General features: G+C 42.3%; 1 protein-coding gene across 1 annotated transcript in view; it reads right to left on the reverse strand.

Moving 5' to 3' along the window:
* Positions 1 to 19164, reverse strand: part of CENPF (centromere protein F) — a 34931-nt gene that overhangs the window by 7042 nt on the left and 8725 nt on the right. The window contains exons 9-16 of the mRNA XM_018567265.1: positions 18869 to 18991; positions 13839 to 13974; positions 10802 to 13041; positions 7380 to 10271; positions 4372 to 4524; positions 3011 to 3184; positions 2728 to 2865; positions 783 to 944 (exon numbers count right to left, since the gene is read on the reverse strand). Of these exons, the coding sequence (XP_018422767.1) occupies positions 783 to 944; positions 2728 to 2865; positions 3011 to 3184; positions 4372 to 4524; positions 7380 to 10271; positions 10802 to 13041; positions 13839 to 13974; positions 18869 to 18991 (6018 nt within the window). The remainder of the gene's footprint in view (positions 1 to 782; positions 945 to 2727; positions 2866 to 3010; positions 3185 to 4371; positions 4525 to 7379; positions 10272 to 10801; positions 13042 to 13838; positions 13975 to 18868; positions 18992 to 19164) is intronic.

Raw genomic sequence — 19164 nt, forward strand, 5'->3', positions numbered from 1 at the left:
GTCCGCCTCACGGAGCACCTCCTGTTCGCCTCACGCTTGCCGCTGCCAGACCCACCCGCCCGCATCCACACGCCGCACCTCCCCGCCCACATCCACGATCGGCACAGGGACGCGGGGAGAAGTAGTAAGGAGAAGTACGCTGTATAGAGGACTACAAATCCCAGCAATAATACATTATACAGCGCAATGCGGAATACCTCCAGCTATAGAGGACTACAGAACCCAGCAATAGTACATTATACAGCACAACGCCAACTATAATGTACTATTGCTGGGATTTGTAGTCCTCTATAGCCGATGTCATTCTGCATTGATTGCTGTATAATTTTACACTTTACATTTCACTATATTGCACACCACACTTTTTTTCTTTTCATACTTCCACCACTCCAAGCTTGCTCCTGTGATGGACTACAATCTCAATACAAACTAGTAGTCCTATCACTGGAGCCATTTTTTTAAATCCCAATTAACTAATCTATTTTGAAAATAATCGTTAGCTGCAGCTCTAGTGACATCATTACTGTTCTGTACATAGTCCGTGCAAAGAGCAGAGTTGTGTGAGGGACCCAACAGGCTCCACCCACTACAAGCTGCCTGCAGAAAACTACAGCAGGGGGCGGAGACAAGACCAGTCACCCTGCACAAAGAGAGAGAGCAGCAGTGACCGGTCTTTATTGCAGGAACCTCCAAGTTTCATACTGGATCACTGCACATATCTGGAAGAAATACACAAAGCACACCAAGATTCAAAGAATAATACACATGCCTTTTCTTTTTACATCGTGTTTGTTTTTCCTTAAGGTCTGCAGCTCCTCTTCTTGTTGTGCGATGTGTTTCTTGAGCTCTTCTTTCTCCTGTTCCAGCTGTTTACATGCATTCACCCAGTGATTGAGGGCTTCAGAGGCTGCAGGGCTCTCCTTTGTCAAGAGATCAATACCAGCCTTCAAAAAGAATCAATAAGTTGTAATAAGAACATAGAGAGAACCTGTGAGGACAAACATATGGAAGCTGTGATTAAAAAGGAGAACTATGGGGTCAGTGTTTTTCCCCATAGTTCTCCTTAGGGTAACGGGAGGACACAAACTAGCGTCCTCCCGTCACCCTAAGCTCAGTATACCGTGAGCTACAGCTCGCGGTATACTGAGACGCCGCAGCCGGAGCGGATCCAGACTTAGAAGACGGGATCCGCCAAGCTGCGTGAGTGACAGCTGGCTCTGCCTATCTAGAGGCAGAGCCAGCTGTACCTGCCCCCCTCCCCGGTCCGTTCCGCCAGTCAGCGCTGGCAGATCGAAGCGGGGAGAGGGGAATCCAGCCCCTCCCCCTGTCACGGCAGAGAGCCGTGACAGGATCGAGAGGTGAGCGAACCCGGTATGTGTTCGCTCACCTCCCGATCTACTGAGCCGACCTGTGACAGTCTCATTGTCACAGGTCGGCTAGAACTATGAGGTGAGTGAAAAGCACTCATCTCATAGTTCTCCTTCAAGGACTTACTTTCTCCTTCAGTTTTGTTATTTAGTAATAAGTAACTAATCTTTAAAAAGTACAGCTGGTACAAGTGCTAGAATCGGTCTTTATATTAGCTTCCTGTAGAGCAGACTGGGACTAGCTAGTCCAGCACTGTTAGCCAATCAGGTTTTACTACACTCCATACTAATGGCAGTCTAACTGACAGCTATCTGACAGATGAAGAGACCATAGCTTCTTCAGGGTGGAGCGTGAGAGAGAGAGAGAGCGCTGTAGGTGTGGTCACCCTCCTCTTTGTGCTATCTGGATTGCAGGACTAGCTGAACAAAATGACCATATACAAAAAACACATTCAAATATTTCAACCAAATTTGATAGGAAAAACACGGCAACCTACCACTGATGTTTTCATCATTTTATGGTTTTGATAGAAATTATCGGTGGCAGGTCGCCTTGAAACATTCTGTGATTTTTACAATCAAAAGTTGGCTTTGCCACAAAACAGCTTTTTGAATTGCCAACATAAGAAATGAGACTTGAGCTGGCCATAGATGGTTACGATTCTGGCCAATTCAGAAGAATCGACGGAAAATCTTACAGTGGGGGCCCAGTCGGTTCAACAAAAGTCAATTACAGAATTAGCTTTTGCCGAAGATATTCAGCCAATCAGCGGCAGTCGCTGGTCATGTATTCTGACATCGGTGGGCACTGGCTGCCATAATACAATAGCCTGGCAGGGGAATTCCTCCATCCACATGGTTTAGTGTAAATGGAGAAATCTGTTAGATTTTTTTTAGTTCAGCCTGCGGACAGAATAAACCAATCTAATAGTGTACGGCTTCATCAGCCATAGAAAATCTCACCGCTCCAATTCCTTAGCCACCATCAGGACTCCCCAGGTGCTGGTCTAATAGGTGCATCTCCACCTTAGAATGCAGCAGTATACAAACAGACCGCACTCTCCAGAGAATTCCAATACTGCAGACTTTATTGAGATTCACAGCAAATCCAGTATATCAGTGAATAAAAGTGTAGCTGGTTGGGGGGTGTGCAGTGCCGGCATTTGTTGCTTTATACACTTTTATTCACAGATATACTGGATTTGCTGTGAATTTCAATAAAGTCTGCAGTATTGGAATTCTCTGGAGAGTGCGGACTGTTCGTATACTGCTGCTTCATCAGCCATGCTGCAATTCTTGCCTTAAATTTTCATCAAAATCAGAAAATTGCGGATGTCTGGAATGCCAAATGTACAATTACCTGCAGCCCTGCCATCTGATCCTGGGCTTTACACACCACCACATTGCTACTCGCTTTCAAGCCATCAATCTCCTGAATCTGGGCAGCGAGAAGTCCATCCATGGAGGTCAGCTTCTTCTGGTAACCACTTACGTCTTCCTACAAGGAACATAAAATACATCAGAAAAGGAAACCGGTGAGAGGAGATAAAGGAAAAATAAAAAAAAAGCAGGACAGGGGTGGTGGTGGGATTCCTCTAATCACTGTTCATCATATACAGTCTGACTTGATGCTTCACTATTACCCGTTTCACTGCCTCATCCAGAAGTGATTTGTGGAGGGACTCCGCCTGAGGACTCCGTTCATACTCCATTATATCATTCTTCTGTGTCATTGTCTGCGATTTCAGTTCATTTCGCAGACTTGTAATGGTTTCTTTCAGTTCTGTGATTTTAGACTTGGTTGAATGGAGCGGAGTCTAAACAGAGCAGAGCAGTGTCAGATGAAAGACCGCATCACACATCTTATATTTGCAATTCATTGGTCAGCAAAACAAATTTAAAGGGGGAATGTCGGGGAACACAAAATCACTGGCTAATATACATAGGACCAGGCCATGTGTGCTTTACAAGGCTTCAACAAAGCTCCTGAAGCTGGCCGAATGCTTTGCAGACGCTTCATGAAAGCTTGCTGTACACATGCTCAAGTTGAAGCTGAAGCCTGTGTGTGATTGGCCTTAGATATACTTTACTTTAACACTCATACTTAAAGTGACAGGACTTAAACCTTAAAAATTAATTCAAGTACCTTAACGATTAACAAAAATCTATCTTGTGTATCACTCGGCTGTAGATCCCCAAACCATCTCTGAATTGGTGCTGACACTGTCCTTCCTTCTGGAGGGGGGCTACTTTTGTTCCCCATGGTCCCGGTGAGTGTTATAAAGAAGGCACCGCTACAAGCTCACTGCTGTGACAGAATACTATCTCAGTACAAATTAGAAAACTAAAAAGGTGAGATTGTAGTCCATTACGGGAGTGGCCTTTGAGCGGTGGCTATTCTACAACACACACAGGGACCATGGGGAACACTAGTAGCCCCCCTCCAGAAGGAAGGACAGTGTCATCACCAATTCAGAGATGATTTGAGGTTCTACAGCCGGGTGATACACAAGATACATTTATGTTAATAGTTACGGTACTTGAATTGATTTTTAAGGTTTAACTCCTGAGTTTCATGTCACTTTAACTGTTCCAAGTAGAAATGCAGCGATACCGATACTAGTATTGGTATCGGTGCCAACACAGAGTATTTGGACAAGTGCTCATACTCGCCCAAATGTTCCGATACATTCCCCGATGTTGGAAACTTCCGGTCAGAGGAAATCAGAAAGTCAGTGCCTCGGTGGAACATGGAGCTGGCTTCCCGCCCAATCAGCAAGCCGGGCGGCGGGTAATGACACCCTGCCCAGCTTCCCGATTGCCCAGTAAACCGGCTGCATGCTATCAGAGGTACAGGTATCGGCACTCTGCATCGGCGAAATATAAATATCGGTACTCGTACTCAATACGGAAAAACCAGTATCAGTGCATCCCTAGTTCTAAGTCACATGCAGAAAACAGCCGATATGAGCATTTCTAGCAACAGAAACATGGAGTCACTCACGCTATTCTCCTCATATAGTTGCTTGATCCTCTGCATCTCATCCTCCAGCCCCTTTCTATCTTGGCAGCTCTGATCTTCAGCAGTTTTGATGTGCAGATCAGCATCATGCAATTTACTTTGGAGATTGAAACAATTTTCTGTCAGTTCAGCCACCTGCATTATAACAAAATAAGAAGAGAGGCATTTGCAGCCGGCGACAGAAACGTATAATGGAAGAATCATGACCGCAGCACAAGAATGATGGATCAAAGAGCTACACAGAGCAGGGCGATTTATCACAGAACACCCAGATTTACATTCCAACACCCCGGGGAAGAATACATATTATAGAATAGCTGCTTTTGATCAAATACATTTGGGAAATAATGCACATACATAATATAGTTGTGGAAAAAAAAATCTTCAGCAGCTTTACAAAGTTCTGTGGCAGAGTCGGACAGTTGCACTCTGTGATGATGATAATTTTGGCAGTCTGGTGAAGGGGGTATAGGGAGATACTGAACGATCTATTGTGGCATCAGTAATTGTAAAAAGGTTAAATCCCAACAGAACTTGAAGTTTTAACTAGCTATATACATTCCATATGCATAAAAAAATGGGATTTTAAAGTGACATTAAACCCTCAGATTTTATAACATAAAACAATACTGTAATGTGCGCCTTACTGTAATCCATGGTTGTTTCCCTTCTCTTTGCTGCTCTTCCTTTTAAATCTGTATCTGTTCTCATGCTCTGTAGAACTTCTGTTTTGCAGCAGACTGCCTTGTCTCAGGAATGGATACACGGTGTCTGTGTATCCGTTTCTATAGGTTTGTAACCTAAGCCAGCACTACAGGAAGAGGCCCTGAGCTGAAAAGGGAAGTCCTCCCCAAGCATGAGAAGACATGAGAATTTAAAAGGAAGAGCAAAGAGAAGGGAAACAACCATGGATTACAGTAAGGCGCACATTACAGTATTGGTTTATGTTAAAAAATCGGAGGGTTTAATGTCACTTTAAGTCTTAAGCTGGCCATACACCTATAGATTATCTGCAGACTTTCTATGGTCAGATGGAAAAAGTGCAACAGATTCCTCCAACTACGCTAAACTGTGTGGACGGAGGAATCTCCCACTGGGCCAAGCTTCAGTATCTTGCTAGTCGGCCCCGCTGGCTTTTAAAATACCTGAACAATCTGATTGTATGCAGGCATTGTTCAGGTATTTTGATAGCCAGCGGGGCCGAAGGTGCATGTCCAGCTTTACAGTTTGTTTCCTTATGAAAGCAGACACAACCTGAATAGAAAGCCCTGTTCCCTGCCAGCATGCAGCAGAGGATTCTTGCTCAGTGCCTGGAAGCAGTGGTCTCTCTGCAGCTTTGACACACCCCCCGCCCAATTAGAGCTAGAGCTCTCTAATCAGCAAAGCTCATGCTTTCTGTAGGAGGTTATGGAGTCAAATTTAGGTACTTATTCTAGCTGTATGTAAAAAAAGATCAAAATTGTACTTTCAATGCAGTTACCCTGTAATCTCCAAGTCTTATACTAATCTTTCCCCGCTCCTGTAGGATCTTTGCTGTGCGGCCCGCCAGGGTGATTGTCACCAGTAGACAGTGAGTGGTGCCTCAGCGCTTTAGCAGCAATGCATCAGCACCTTCATGAACTCTGGTGAAGACCTGAGGCACCTGGTTGAGGAGGGAGTAAGGAACTTCTGTGACTCAGGATTCACTAGCCGTGACAAAAGGTCTCCGAGGAGCAGTACTAAATGCACACTTATCCTCAGGGCTTGAAAAAAAGTTTAGGGCATCTCACCAGTCAGTGAAAAATTTCACCAGTCAGCATGACCAGCCTATAGCTTTGCAATTTATGTTAATTTTTTTGGGGACAGATAGGACTTTCTTTTGGTGGTAATCACCACTGGGGGGGGGGGGGGGAAATCACCACTAGGGGGGGGGGATTGTATTTTTTTTAACTATATAATGAAAAAATGTCATGTGAATTTTGAAAGAAAAAAAAAAAGGAAAAAAAAAGTTTTCCCTATGTTATGTTAAACATTACCCATATTTTTGGTAAAATATAAAAGACGGGGTCACGTCGGGTAAATAGACACCAAACATGTCAATGCCTTAAAATTGCACGCGCCCACAAAATCGCAAAAAACAACAACACTCAAAATTGGCCATGGTCGACTCTTTAAATGCTTTTACTGCTCATCAGTTTAGTGTTCTCAGCGATTAATGGCCCTAAAATTATTGCTCTCACTCATTTGCGGTGATATGCAACATGTGCGGCACAATAGGTGCAATCGTCACAGGCACACCCGACGCTTGTTTGTGTGTGTATGTGGGGGACGGGGGACTTAAAAATGTTAGTGTTTAAAAAAAAAAATGTCATTACTCTTTTTTTCTTACACTTAACTTTATTGCTATCACATAGGGGGGATAAGAAGCTCCCTATGTGATAGCCAATTTACATGACAGGTCCTCTTTATGGAGACATCATGGGTCTCCAAGACCCCTAATGTCACCTAGGGACTCCCAGAGAAGCTGATGAAGCAGAGATCTGCTTCATCTGCTGGGAATGACAGCAGAATGCGGAAGTGATGTAATATACATCACTTCCTGCATTTGGGGACCAGAGAGGAGATCAGAGGGAGACCGTGTACTGAGCTCCCTTTGATTTCCTGTCACAGATCAGCCGTGCCGGTCCCAGCGAATCTCGGGACCGGCAACGACGGCGGGGGGAAGCGCAGCTAATACAAGCGATCAGGCGTCTGTAGAGATGCCCGATCACTTGAATGTAAATGGAATGGAAGCTACTTGTGCGGCTCCAGCGTTTTTCTAACCCTGGTAATCCTTTAAATGTCTCTCATGGAATACAAAAATTACATTAAATTCTTACATCTAGTTGGAGTTCTAATCTAAAATGATGAGGTTGTGTACAGCATAAGCTAGTAAAGCGCTCTAGAAATGAGAATTATTTGCAGTTACTTCCAATACACACACATCAATAAAAGACCAAAACACATCATACCTTTTCTAGAAGTGTTCTTTTCTCAGAATTTGCCGATTCCAACTGTGTTCCCAAATTATTGCAGGATGTTTGGAGGTCAGAGATGATGGCCTGGAGAGAATAATTCCCTGCTGACATTGTCTGTAACTCGTTTTCCAATTCTTCCAACCTTGACAGCAAATTCATCTTTTCACTTATAAGATTTTCTGTTACCTGTTTCAATTGAGAGCATTCGGAGGAGCATTTTGATTCCCACTCTTCTGAGTCTGTACGTTGGGTCTCAAGGGCCATGAGATGCTGTGTTTTTTCAGCTAGTTGGAGCTTACATTCTTCTACTTCTAGGGAGAGTTTATCTATAGATTGCTTGAGGTCACAGCTGGCTACCTGGGCTTCTTCCAACTGTTGTACTAACTGTGCTTTCTCTTGTTCCATCTTAATTGTGATTTCAGCACATTCGACTTTAACCGCTTCACATGTCTGGTCGGAAAGGGCTTTTTGCTCACGCATGTCATTCATTTGAGCTTGAATCAACTCAAGTTCCTTCTCAGAACTTTCTCTAAATTGCGTATGCTTTGCTTCTCCTTTTTCAAGTGTTTCTGTAAGAGTAATGATGGTAGTTTCTAATTCAATGACTCTTGCCTGACTATTCTGAAGGCCATTTTCTACATCCACAAGTTTTCTCCTTAACATATTCAACTCTTCTTCCACGGCTTCTTTTTGTGACTTTAAGCATTTTGCTTCCTCCTTAGAACTTTCTAACTGTGCTTTCTCTTGTTCCATCCTAGCTGCGATTTCAGCACATTCAACTATAACTGCTTCATATCTCTGGTCAGTAAGGGCTTTCTGATCACGCATGTCATTCATTTGAGTTTGAAGCACTTCAAGCTCCTTCCCAGAACTTTCTCTAAACTGACTATGCTCAGCTTCTCCTTTTTTAAGTGTCTCTGTAAGAGTAAGGATGGTGGTTTCCAGTTCATTTACTTTTGCCTGGCTATTCTGAAGGTCATTTTCTACATCCACAAGTTTTCCCCTTAACATTGTCAACTCTTCTTCCACGTTGTCCTTTTGCAACTTTAAGCATTTTGCTTCCTCTATTGCAGATTCAGACTGTGCTCTCTCTTGTTCCATCCTAGCCGTGATTTCAGCACATTCAACTAGAACTGCTTCACATCTCTGGTCAGTAAGGGCTTTCTGCTCACACATGTCATTCATTTGAGTTTGAAGCATCTTGAGCTCCTTCTCAGAACCTTCTCTAAACTGACTATGCTCAGCTTCTCCTTTTTCAAGTGTCTCTGTAAGAGTAAGGATGGTGGTTTCCAGTTCAATTACTTTTGCCTGACTATTCTGAAGGTCATTTTCTACATCCACAAGTTTTCTCCTTAACATATTCAATTCCTTCTCCAAGGCTTCTTTTTGTGACTTTAAGCATTCAGCCTCCTCCTGAGCACTTTCTGTCTGAAGGATAGCATTTTCCAAATTCTCCTCAGTCATGACCAGCTCTCGTTCCAAAGACTCGATCTTATCATTGAGACTGTCAAATTTCCTCTCGCTGTCTTTTAGTTTCTCAATGGTTTGACGTTTTTTCTTTTCATCCGACTCGATTTTAACTTTGAGCTTTTCAATTCCTGCCCGCATGAGAGCCACTTCTTCCTGAGTAGAGTTCAACCGGGTGGCCATTTCATGTTTCTCCACCTGGCAGCGTTCCAGCAAGCGAGAGAAATCATCCTTTTGCCTATTAGAGTAACTCAGCTGAGTCTCCAATTCTTGTTGTTCATGAGAAAAGAGTTGCTTCTCCTCTTGGATTTGCTGCACCAGATTTTGAAGCTCCTGAATTTGCAAATTTGCATTTTCTCGTAAGAGAACCATGTTGTCTCGTTCTAATGTTAACTCTGCTGTGGTCGATTTTGCCACCTCAAGCTCCTGTTTTAAGGTTTGTATATCAGCTTCCAATATCTTTATGAGCTCTTTGGAGTTTTCCATGTTATATTCCAACTCTGTTTCCCTTTCCTTTAGCTTTTTGTTGATTTGTTCAAGTTCTTCCTTTTCTTCCACCAAGCTCTGAAGCTCCTGAGTTAATTGGTTTTTATCTGCCTGGACTCCTTTCAGAACTTCTTCCAAACCATTAAGAGATCTTAAATGGCTTACGCTCTCCTCTTGCAAATGTTGACATTTAGACTGAAGGGACTCCACATCTGCTTCTAGAGACAACGCGTAATTATCGATATTTGCTTTCCCCGATTTCGATCTTCTCAACTGATTTTCAGCCTGAAGATAGCTTTCTTTCCATTTCTCATTTGACAGCTCTAAACCATCTCTTATTCCTGATAACTCTAAAACATTAGTCTTAAGCAGTTCTGTCGCACTCAAGGTTTCATGAAGAGCTTTTTCAAGGTCATCAATTCTGTTTGATGACTGCAGTTTCTCAGTGGAAATCAAGTCAATTTTATTCAACAAATGAGATCTTTCATTTTCTAATTCCTTTGTTTTTTGTTCTAGTTCTTGGTTTTGGCCCTCTTTAATGCCAAGTTCTGTCTTGTGTATTTCAATTTGCAAAGAGAGCTCCTTCATCTCCATTAGCAAATGCTGATTAATTTTAATAAGTTGAAGTTGCTCTTTTTCGCTTGAAGACTCTGCAGTCTTTAACTGGGAATGCTCAGAAACATCTTTACCTTTTGGCTGGTCTGCTGTGTTAGTTTTTCTTTTCTTTCTTTGCCTAGAAGACCTTCTTTTTCCTTTGTTTTCAATGACTTCCTCTTTGCGTGTCTCCTCTGGGCTTTCTTCAGAATTATTTTCGGAGCTTCCCTGGCCTTGCTTTGGAGTTTCACATTTCTGGGACTCGCTGTCAAGCGAAAGTCTTCCAATGGGTAAAATGGTGCAGAGGCTTTGATTGGTGGCATCAAGCCTTGTAGTTAACTAATTAGGAAAGATTAAAAAAAACACATGAAATTAAGACAACAAAGCGCTAGGGATTGGTCTAACCTATTCTCACACCTGTACATTTTATGAAGGCAAGATTACTCTCTTTAAAAGGTCTAGTTAAAGGCTAAGTCCACCAAAAACTTGTCACTTTATCTGTGGGTGGATGTTGGTGAGCTAAAACATCAGCCTGTTCCCCGTTACTTTCATCTCTGGGACTCCAATGTGAGATTTCCCTGCAGAAGTTAGTCTGTGCCACAACCCACAAGACTGCTAAGAGGGGGTTCATCTATTGTAACTGGACTCGAGGTAACTGTGTACTCTGTGCATTATAAGGAATCAATACATAAACATATGTGTAAGCTATTTGGAATTAAATAGACAATATTTCAACTATAGAAAGGCAGACTGCTGAGACATTAATGGCATATAGTATGGCACCATTTAACCTTTCTGCAATCAAATCACTTTATTAAGTTTAACGCAGAGCCAAATCTCCCTTTAAAATAGCTCACATGCATACTTACATCTTCACTATCAAACAAGAGAGAGCGTGCACTTAAATCGAGGACTTGGAGTTCAAGCCTTGCAGCCTCCAATTCTTGTGACAACTGGTCACTGCGAGCCTTCTCTTCCAACAGCTTTGCTTCCATATCGGATGCTTGATCGTTTAATTTCTTTTGCCATGTTGCAATGTCAGCTAAATATTGTTTTTGCAGGTTACCCAGCTCTACCTGATAAACTGTAAGCACGTCTTTCACACTGCAAGGGTCTTCGCTGGTCAAACGAGAAAATAAAACCTGTTGCTCCTCAGGGGCTTGCTGGAGAATCAAGTCAACAAGTTGACCAGAAATAGATTTTCTGTCTCTTGTCACTTTTCCACCAGTTTCATCACTGTGGACTTTAAGAGTTGGAGAGCTAAAAGGTGACAGGGATGCAGTGTGCTGGTCCTGAATTTGGCTCAGTTCCAGGAGCTGAGACAATGACTTTGTAACATCATCTGTGCTCGTCAAAGTTAGCTGATCTAGATTTATCAACAAGGTCTGGTTCTCTTCGCGGTGCTGAGGTTCCAGTGATAAAGGAAGGGTCTCTTCATTTATGTCCCCAAGTATTTTACTAACACTATCATCAGCAGACAAAGAATCACAATCAGACAATATGGTCTGATTTCCATCCATAAGAATATTCATTTTCTTCTCTTTCAAAGCTTTGGAGCTTGGTACAGTTTCTTGCTTGCTGCTTGGGTCAATATGGCTCTTAACACCTTTGCTTGGTGAATTGTGAAGGCTACTGACACACTCACCAATATCTCCTACAGAAATTGATTCAATTTTACAATCCATTTTCAGAGAATCTAACTGAGCCTGAAGTTTCTGCAAAGACTTTTCTTTGTCCTGCAAAGAGACACTCAACTCTTCCACGATTTTATTGAGTGAAAGTTCATTGTTTCGGAGGCTTTCAACCAGTGCCGTCAATTCCTCATTGGCTCTAAGCAGACGGTTGTTCTCTTTTTGAATCCTGCCCAGCTTTTCTGTAAGTTCCTCCAGCTCTATTTTTAGACTTTGACATTCCTTCACACTTTTGTTGCTGTCTGTCATGCATTCTTCCTCCATGTTGTCAGTACAATCCAGTTTCTCATTTTGGCCAATTGTGGAACCTAAGTCAACACTCTCGTTTTTTAGCATAATGCTGAGTTCTTTGATTTGTTTGTTGTCTGCAGTTAGCATCTCAATTTCTTTTTGATTTGAACCAATTAACGCAGTTAGCGACTCCCTCTCTGTAGCCCAGGATTCTGACAGCTGCGTCTGCTCTTGTAGTTTGTCGTGAAGTTCTTTGTTATTCTGATTAGCAGACTGCAAGTCTGAATTAGCAAGTCTCAGCTTTTCAGACAACATGCAGATTTCATCCTCTTTCTCCCTGATGGCAGAAACAACAGAATCAACATAAGTTTGTTTAGAGGATATGTTGTTTTGTAAGCTTTCAACCTGACATTGAGATTCAGAGACAACTCTCTCGTGCAGTGCTTGGATTTGTAACATCTCATTTTGAGAATCCGTTTTGCTTTTCAGAAGTTCGTCATGTTGACTTTGTAATTCGGCACTTAGCTTCTTCTGGTTCTTTAACTCACTCTCTAAGCAGGACACTTGGCTCGAACAGTCATCCGATTCTCGAAGTTTCACTTCAGCCTCCAGTTCGTATATTCGTTTTACTAGGCAGTCCAGATCATTTTGGTATTTCTGCCCTTCGGATTCCAGTTGCTGTTGAATTTTTGAACAGGTAGCTTGTTGGGTCTTCAAATCAGCTGTTTTCGTGTCGACGAGCTCTTGCAGATGTTTTACCTGTGTGTGTAAATTCTTCTTGTCATTTTCTAGAGCATTTACTTGGTCCATATGACTCTGGATCAAACGTTCCAACTCCTTTACCCTTGCCAACATTTCTTCTCTTTCAATGGAGACTTGAGAAGAGTTATTTTCATGTTCGTTCTTCCATCTGGAAAGGGAAATATTTGTATTGATTACATCTTTGCATTCTTTCTCTTTACAATCAAGCTGTCTCTTCAAATCCAGTGACTCTTCGGCCATCCTAGCTAGGTCATTCTTGGATTCTTCCATATCGTTATCCCTTTTCTTTAGCATTTCTTGTGCAAGATCTCTTTCTCTTTCCAGATTGGACAAGGTCACTTTCAGATTTTGTAAACTTGCTGAATCTTGTCCTTGTAGTTTCTGCAGGGAACATTTCAGCTCTGCTTCCAAGCTGCTATTTTTGTCTGCAGAACAAGAAGCCAATATTTTAAATATATCAGTATTAAGAATATTCAAGTTGTGCTGCATGTTGTTATAACCCAAGCCAAGACCAAAACGTTTTACTTCATTTAAAATTTTAAACACATTCGGGTACATTTTACAAATTCTGTATTCAGCTCTGGTCCCTTAAATTATGTAGGAGCTTTATAGTCCATACAGTAGGTTTGGTTGGGTTTGTTTAAAGGTATTGGTCACTACAGGCTGTCCATTGCTACAATGATTAGCTAGAAAAGTTTCCTTTGTGTCCCTCTCCGATTTGGTTTTACTACTACTTAAAACTAATTTTCCCTGACTACATGGCTAAGCTCTAGAAACTGATATCCCCTTGTGCAATGACAGTCCCCTACTGGCCACCTGAGACAGACTCATTGGACACAGGGCTGGCAGTTGGTAGTACATAGTTTATTGCTATATCTTAGTTACTTCATGTTAATATTAGGGATACCAGTATCTGTGCCGATACTTGGCATTTTCACGATAACTACCAGGGTTGCAGCTGCGACTGGGCCAGGGCACTCTACCACTGTCCTGAAATCTTCAGTCTGTATTGTTCTAGAAAAACTGTCACATGACAATAAACAAAAATGTATCTGTAATTGTATCTGTGAGTACATGGACGAGTATTGGTACTTGGTCTGGGAAAAAAATGGTATTGGTGCATCCCTAGCTAATATATTTAAAAGGCAAAATATGTTAGATGCTCCTGGCACTTTGGGGTAGCAGGACGATGTTGCTGCTGCACAGAAGGGAAGCTATTTACCTGTCAGTTTATCCACAAGCTGCTGGTTTTGTCTTATAGTTTGATTTGCTACATTCTTTTCCTCTTCCATTTTCAAAGCTTCTTTAGTCTTCTGTTCCAGCTGGTTTCTAATTGCATTTTGCTGACACTTTGCTTCCTAAACACAAAAAAAAATAAGAGCAGACTGATTTACAAATCAACAGCATTGCCCAAATCAGCTTCAAAGAAACACATTTTTGAAAAGCAGTAAAAAGATGTCCTCGCAAACTCAAGCTAGTGCATGCAGCAGTTAGGAAATGCTATTGCTAAATGGTTTGTGGGAACCATGCTGCAGTGACAGATTGTACTTAATGCTTTTGTGTAAGTAAAGAAAAAGCAGGATTACACTGAAGCAAGGCATGTGTCAAAGGAAGGCACTGGGGTAGCCAAAAATGTCCTGGTTAAAATACACAATAATCAAGGGGCTGCCAACATTAAAGCATACTATTTAAAGTGGGAAATCATGAGAGCCTCTTCCAATTTTTTCTATCCAACAGGTATATAGACAGCACAGTAAAGCTGCTGGGGGGCTCTGGCCTTCCCCATTAAAAAAAAAACTAAAACAAATATTTTTGAGAATGAGGGGAAATCACCTTAACCACTTGCCGTCCGCCCGTTGTAAAAAAACGGACGGACGGCACTGCTGGATTGGCGGGTTGCCGTCTCCAGACGGCATTTTTTTGTCTGCTCGCGGGTGCGCACGGACAGAAAAGACCCGACCAATGCACCAATCCGTTACCGGGTCACATAAAAAAAAAACCAAAATGTTTAACTCTCCCACCCCCACGTTTACGCAGACAAACGTAAATACGAAAATGCGAAAACGACAATTGCGCTACACACGTTACATATCGCCGCGAACGTCGCAGTGAGAGCAATCATTTTAGGGCCATCAATCACTGATAACACTAAACTAATGAGCGGTAAAAGCGTCTCCTATGGCCAATTTTGGGTATTATCGTTTTTTTGAGGTTTTGCGCGCGCACGCAATTTTAAGGCTTGACATGTTTGGTGTCTTTTTACCCGACGTGACCCCGTCTTTTATATTTTACCAAAAAATTGGGTAATAACTGTTTTATCATTTAATGTAGGGGAAACAGGTTTTGTTTTTTTTTCGGTAATTTTTCCTTAATATAGTAAAAAAATAAAACCTCCAGTGGTGAATAAATACCACCAAAAGAAAGCTCTATCTGTCCCCAAAAAAGGGTATAACATTAATTTCAGTACAGCGCTGCATGACGGAATAAATGTCAGTTAAAGTACCGCAGCGCTGAATACTGAAAAATGGCCTGGATGGGAAGGGGGTTTAACACCGCGGATGTCATCTGGTTAAAGTGGCATTAAACCCTCAGATTTTTTAACATAAACCAATACTGTAATGTGTGCCTTACTGTAATCCATGGTTGTTTCCCTTCTCTTTGCTGCTCTTCCTTTTAAATCCTTATCTCTTCTCATGCTTGGGGAGAACTTGTTTTGCAGCAGACTGCCTTGTCTCTGAAATGGATACATGGTCTCTGTGTGAAGGTTCACAACCTGAGCCAGCACTACAGATAGAGGCACTCAGTTGCAAAGGGAAGTTCTCCCCCAGCATGAGAAGACATGAGGATTTAAAAGGAAGAGCAGCAAAGAGAAGGGCAACAACTATGGATTACAGTAAGGCACACATTACAGTATTGGTTTATGTTAAAAAATCTGAGGGTTTAATGTCACTTTAATGAAGCCACAGACAGAAAGTTTTGACTGCTAATCCCTTTATCATCCATCCAAAACTATAAAAAAATATGCTTGTAATACCTGCGCTTATACTTGTGATATTTATGATATGTTATAGAGCAGTGGTTCTCAACCTGTGGGTCGGGACCCCCCCGGGGGTCGAATGACGATTTGCCAGGGGTCGCCTAGTGGCTCTCGGCCGCCAGGAGAGAAACACTTTCTCCCGGGGGCCACCGTAAGTCAGAAAAAAAAACCCACCATAGGAATGTATACCTAGATTCCTATTGGCTATTTCACTTTGCAAAAGCCAATAGCATACTAGCTATTGCACCCGCCCTGTGATTAGGGGGAAAATCGGGGGCCGCCGTAAGTCAGAAAAAAAAACCCACTATAGGAATGCATAGCTAGATTCCTATTGGCTATTTCACTTTGCAAAAGCCAATAGCATACTAGCTATTGCACCCGCCCTGTGATTGGCGCTGTCAGCTTCCTGGCGGGCTCGGCACGTACTGTCAGCTTCCTGGCCTGCTTGGCACATGGAGCTGCGAACACGCCCGAGCCCATCCCTATCAGTGACAGTACTGCGGAGTATGTACCTCATATGTTATATAGCCACACACTTTAAATCCAATTCTTATAGATCCAGCTGCAGAGCCCGGTCCTGTCTTTGCCTATAGCAGTGGTTCTCAACCCGTGAGTCGCTGTGCAAGGTGAGAGTCCTCCTCAGCTCTCTCCTAGCGCACCAGTGTCAGTTCTCCCGCCACGCCTGCAGATGTCGCTGCAGCAGCCGCGTCATCCCTAAATTTTACCGTTGGGGGTCACCACAACTTGGCAAAAGTTACCAAGGGGTCCCGGCCCTAGAAAGGTTGAGAACCACTGTTATAGAGGGAGCTGGGCAGGTTTAGAACATATGTCTATGGGCTCATGCACACAGGTATATTTTACATAGGATCTTGTTGGCATTAAGATCCTATGTAAAATCTTGTTTCTACACTGTACATGTTTACATTAGAGATGCACCAAAATGGAACTATTACACAGAAACTACAAAATTTGTCAAGCCGAAACCGAGTGCGACTTTTTTTCCCCTCAAACTTTTTTTTAAAAAGTTTAAATGATTTTTTCTCTTGCACAGAGAAGCTGCCTGCATGCTAACAATAAGGACACAATACAGCAAGGAGCCATCTGCATCCCAGCAATGAAGGGCACCATGCAGACAGAAGCTGCCTGCATCTTAGCAATGAAGGATGCTGACAAGATCCAACTGCGTCCTAGCAATTTAGGCCACCAAGCAGACAACAGCCAATTGTGCCATAGCAACAAATGACACTAGGTGGCTCAAACCACCTGCGTCCTAGCAATGAAAGACACCGTGTAGCAAGGAGCCATTTGCGTTCTCGCAATGAAGAATACCATGCAGATAGGAGGCACCTGTGTCCTAGCAATAAGCCCCAAGTTTGACGGTTTGTATCCCATAGAGCCAACGTACACCAGCAGCAAAATGGTGTCAGTCTGGTTCATGGTACATTGCCAGTCCATTCATTTGACTGGGCTTCCGAATGTTAACGGCAAAAAAACATTTATATTGATGTTTTATACTAAAAGGGCATCATTCACATACACCGCAAGCAGTGTTGCTCAGGAGTACTACACCACTAACACTTGTCTTCAATAAAGAGAAAGCTGATGGAATTTTTAGGCTTTCAGCTATCCCTTAATATTTATATTTTGTGTATTTTCAGACATTCCGAGTGATTTCACACCACCCACTGTTTACCAGAAGAAGAAAAAAATCACAGCTCCCCCACAAAGACTGTGGCACAGCTTGTACATCGTTGCCGGAAAGGCTCAAGATGTTCACTGTCACTTCACAGGACGCAGCAAATAGATAGTATTGAGAAACCAGCGAGAGACCTTACTTCCTACAGAAGCGTGCACTGTGAAAATCAGTTAATTTATTAATATCGTGTAAGAATGAGTTAAATCTTACCTCTGGCCTTGGGTTCAGTCCTGTACAGTTGTACAGACTCCGCTCCTGTACAGGTATCTCTAACTCGGATTTCACTGCCCACTGTGAGATTCTCACAATGTGCATTAGAAGCTGAAGTCAGACAGAGCCCACCTCATTTCTTGGCTACAGGACATTCAGCAACATCTGGCCCTTTTCTCCCTGGCCTGACTGCCCCTGGCCCATGCTTTTCATTCTTTGGAATGCATTGCCTTCAATCAGGGAGGCTCAGCATCACATGTGGGTGTTACATAGGGTGGTCTGCATGTAAATGTAGCATGCCTAGAAAGCCTACTCCCCCAAACTGACACCCATCCATGAAAGCATTTTGATATTTGCAGGCATCAACCCATTGCTTGCATTAGGGCTGAGGGCTCTTAACAGAAGTACAGAGGCATGAAGCCTCCTTTGCCTGCATTGCATAGATAAGTGAAAATGGCACAGTGATGGCATCATTGGGTCTAAAATAAAGTATTTAAGGAAACAAACTTTTTTTTTTTTTTTAAATGGAATTGGTATGTTGATAGACGAGGGGAGGGTGGAATCAGGAAAGGCAAACAATAAGATGAAACTTCAGCTTTGCTCATACTTGTGGGTTTTGGTTTGACTCCCCCCAAACCCTCCCCCCCTAATAGTCTTTACTGCTGTCTGTGCCACTCACAAGGAGATCTCCCCATCTCGGTTACTTTTCAGGTAATTTCAAAAAGGAAACACAAAAGAGAGGAGAAGAGATTGGGTTTTTTTTGGCTAGCAGAGTGATAAACCCAATAGACTTCACACCATAAGTAGGTATAAAAATGCAAAATTTATTTGACAAAACATTTAGTTAAAACAAAAGAACACATTGGATACAATAATTGTACAGTACAGTAACAAATATTGTATCCAATGTGTTCTTTTGTTTTAACTAAATGTTTTGTCAAACTTGTCAAATAAATTTTGAATTTTTATACCTACCTATGGTGTGAAGTCTATTGGGTTTGTCACTCTGCTAGCCAAAAAAACCCAATCTCTTCTCCTCTCTTTTGTGTTTTCTACAATCAAACAGGGGTGGCTCCCAGAGATTTGGGATTTGTGCACCATAAATCAACTTTGTTTTTATTTCAAAAGTACAAAAAAAAAAAGAAACCAACTGTTGTGCAAGTAGCAGGTGGTAGGGAGAGATGGATCTATTAAATTATATCTAAAGTCACTTCTAGAATGGGATGGATTGCAGAATGTATGCCATTGGGGAGATTCCCTTTCACTTCCTGTTCCATAGACAACAGGAAGTGAGAGGAAATATACTTACTTCCAAGTTCTTTTTAAATTGACTGGCTTGATTCTCACTTGCTTGCAGAGCCCGTTCTGCCTTGAACAACTTCTGTTTTAGCTCCTCTACTGCACCTTCCAACACCTTCTTCCCGTGTACCACCTGCCAAACAACAAGCATATATTTACCATCAGACCAAAGCCTTGCACCCCAGAAAATCAAGTGACCTCTGGAGCATTAGATTTCAGGAAGTGTTGTGAACGGACTATGTATCTTCTAACGCACCACAGTCTTTGTTAGCACTATGATTAAATACAAAGCAATACATATATGAA

Source organism: Nanorana parkeri, unplaced genomic scaffold, assembly GCF_000935625.1.
Source record: "Nanorana parkeri isolate BGI_ZX_2015 unplaced genomic scaffold, ASM93562v1 scaffold1, whole genome shotgun sequence".
In the NCBI taxonomy this organism is placed as follows: domain Eukaryota; kingdom Metazoa; phylum Chordata; class Amphibia; order Anura; family Dicroglossidae; genus Nanorana; species Nanorana parkeri.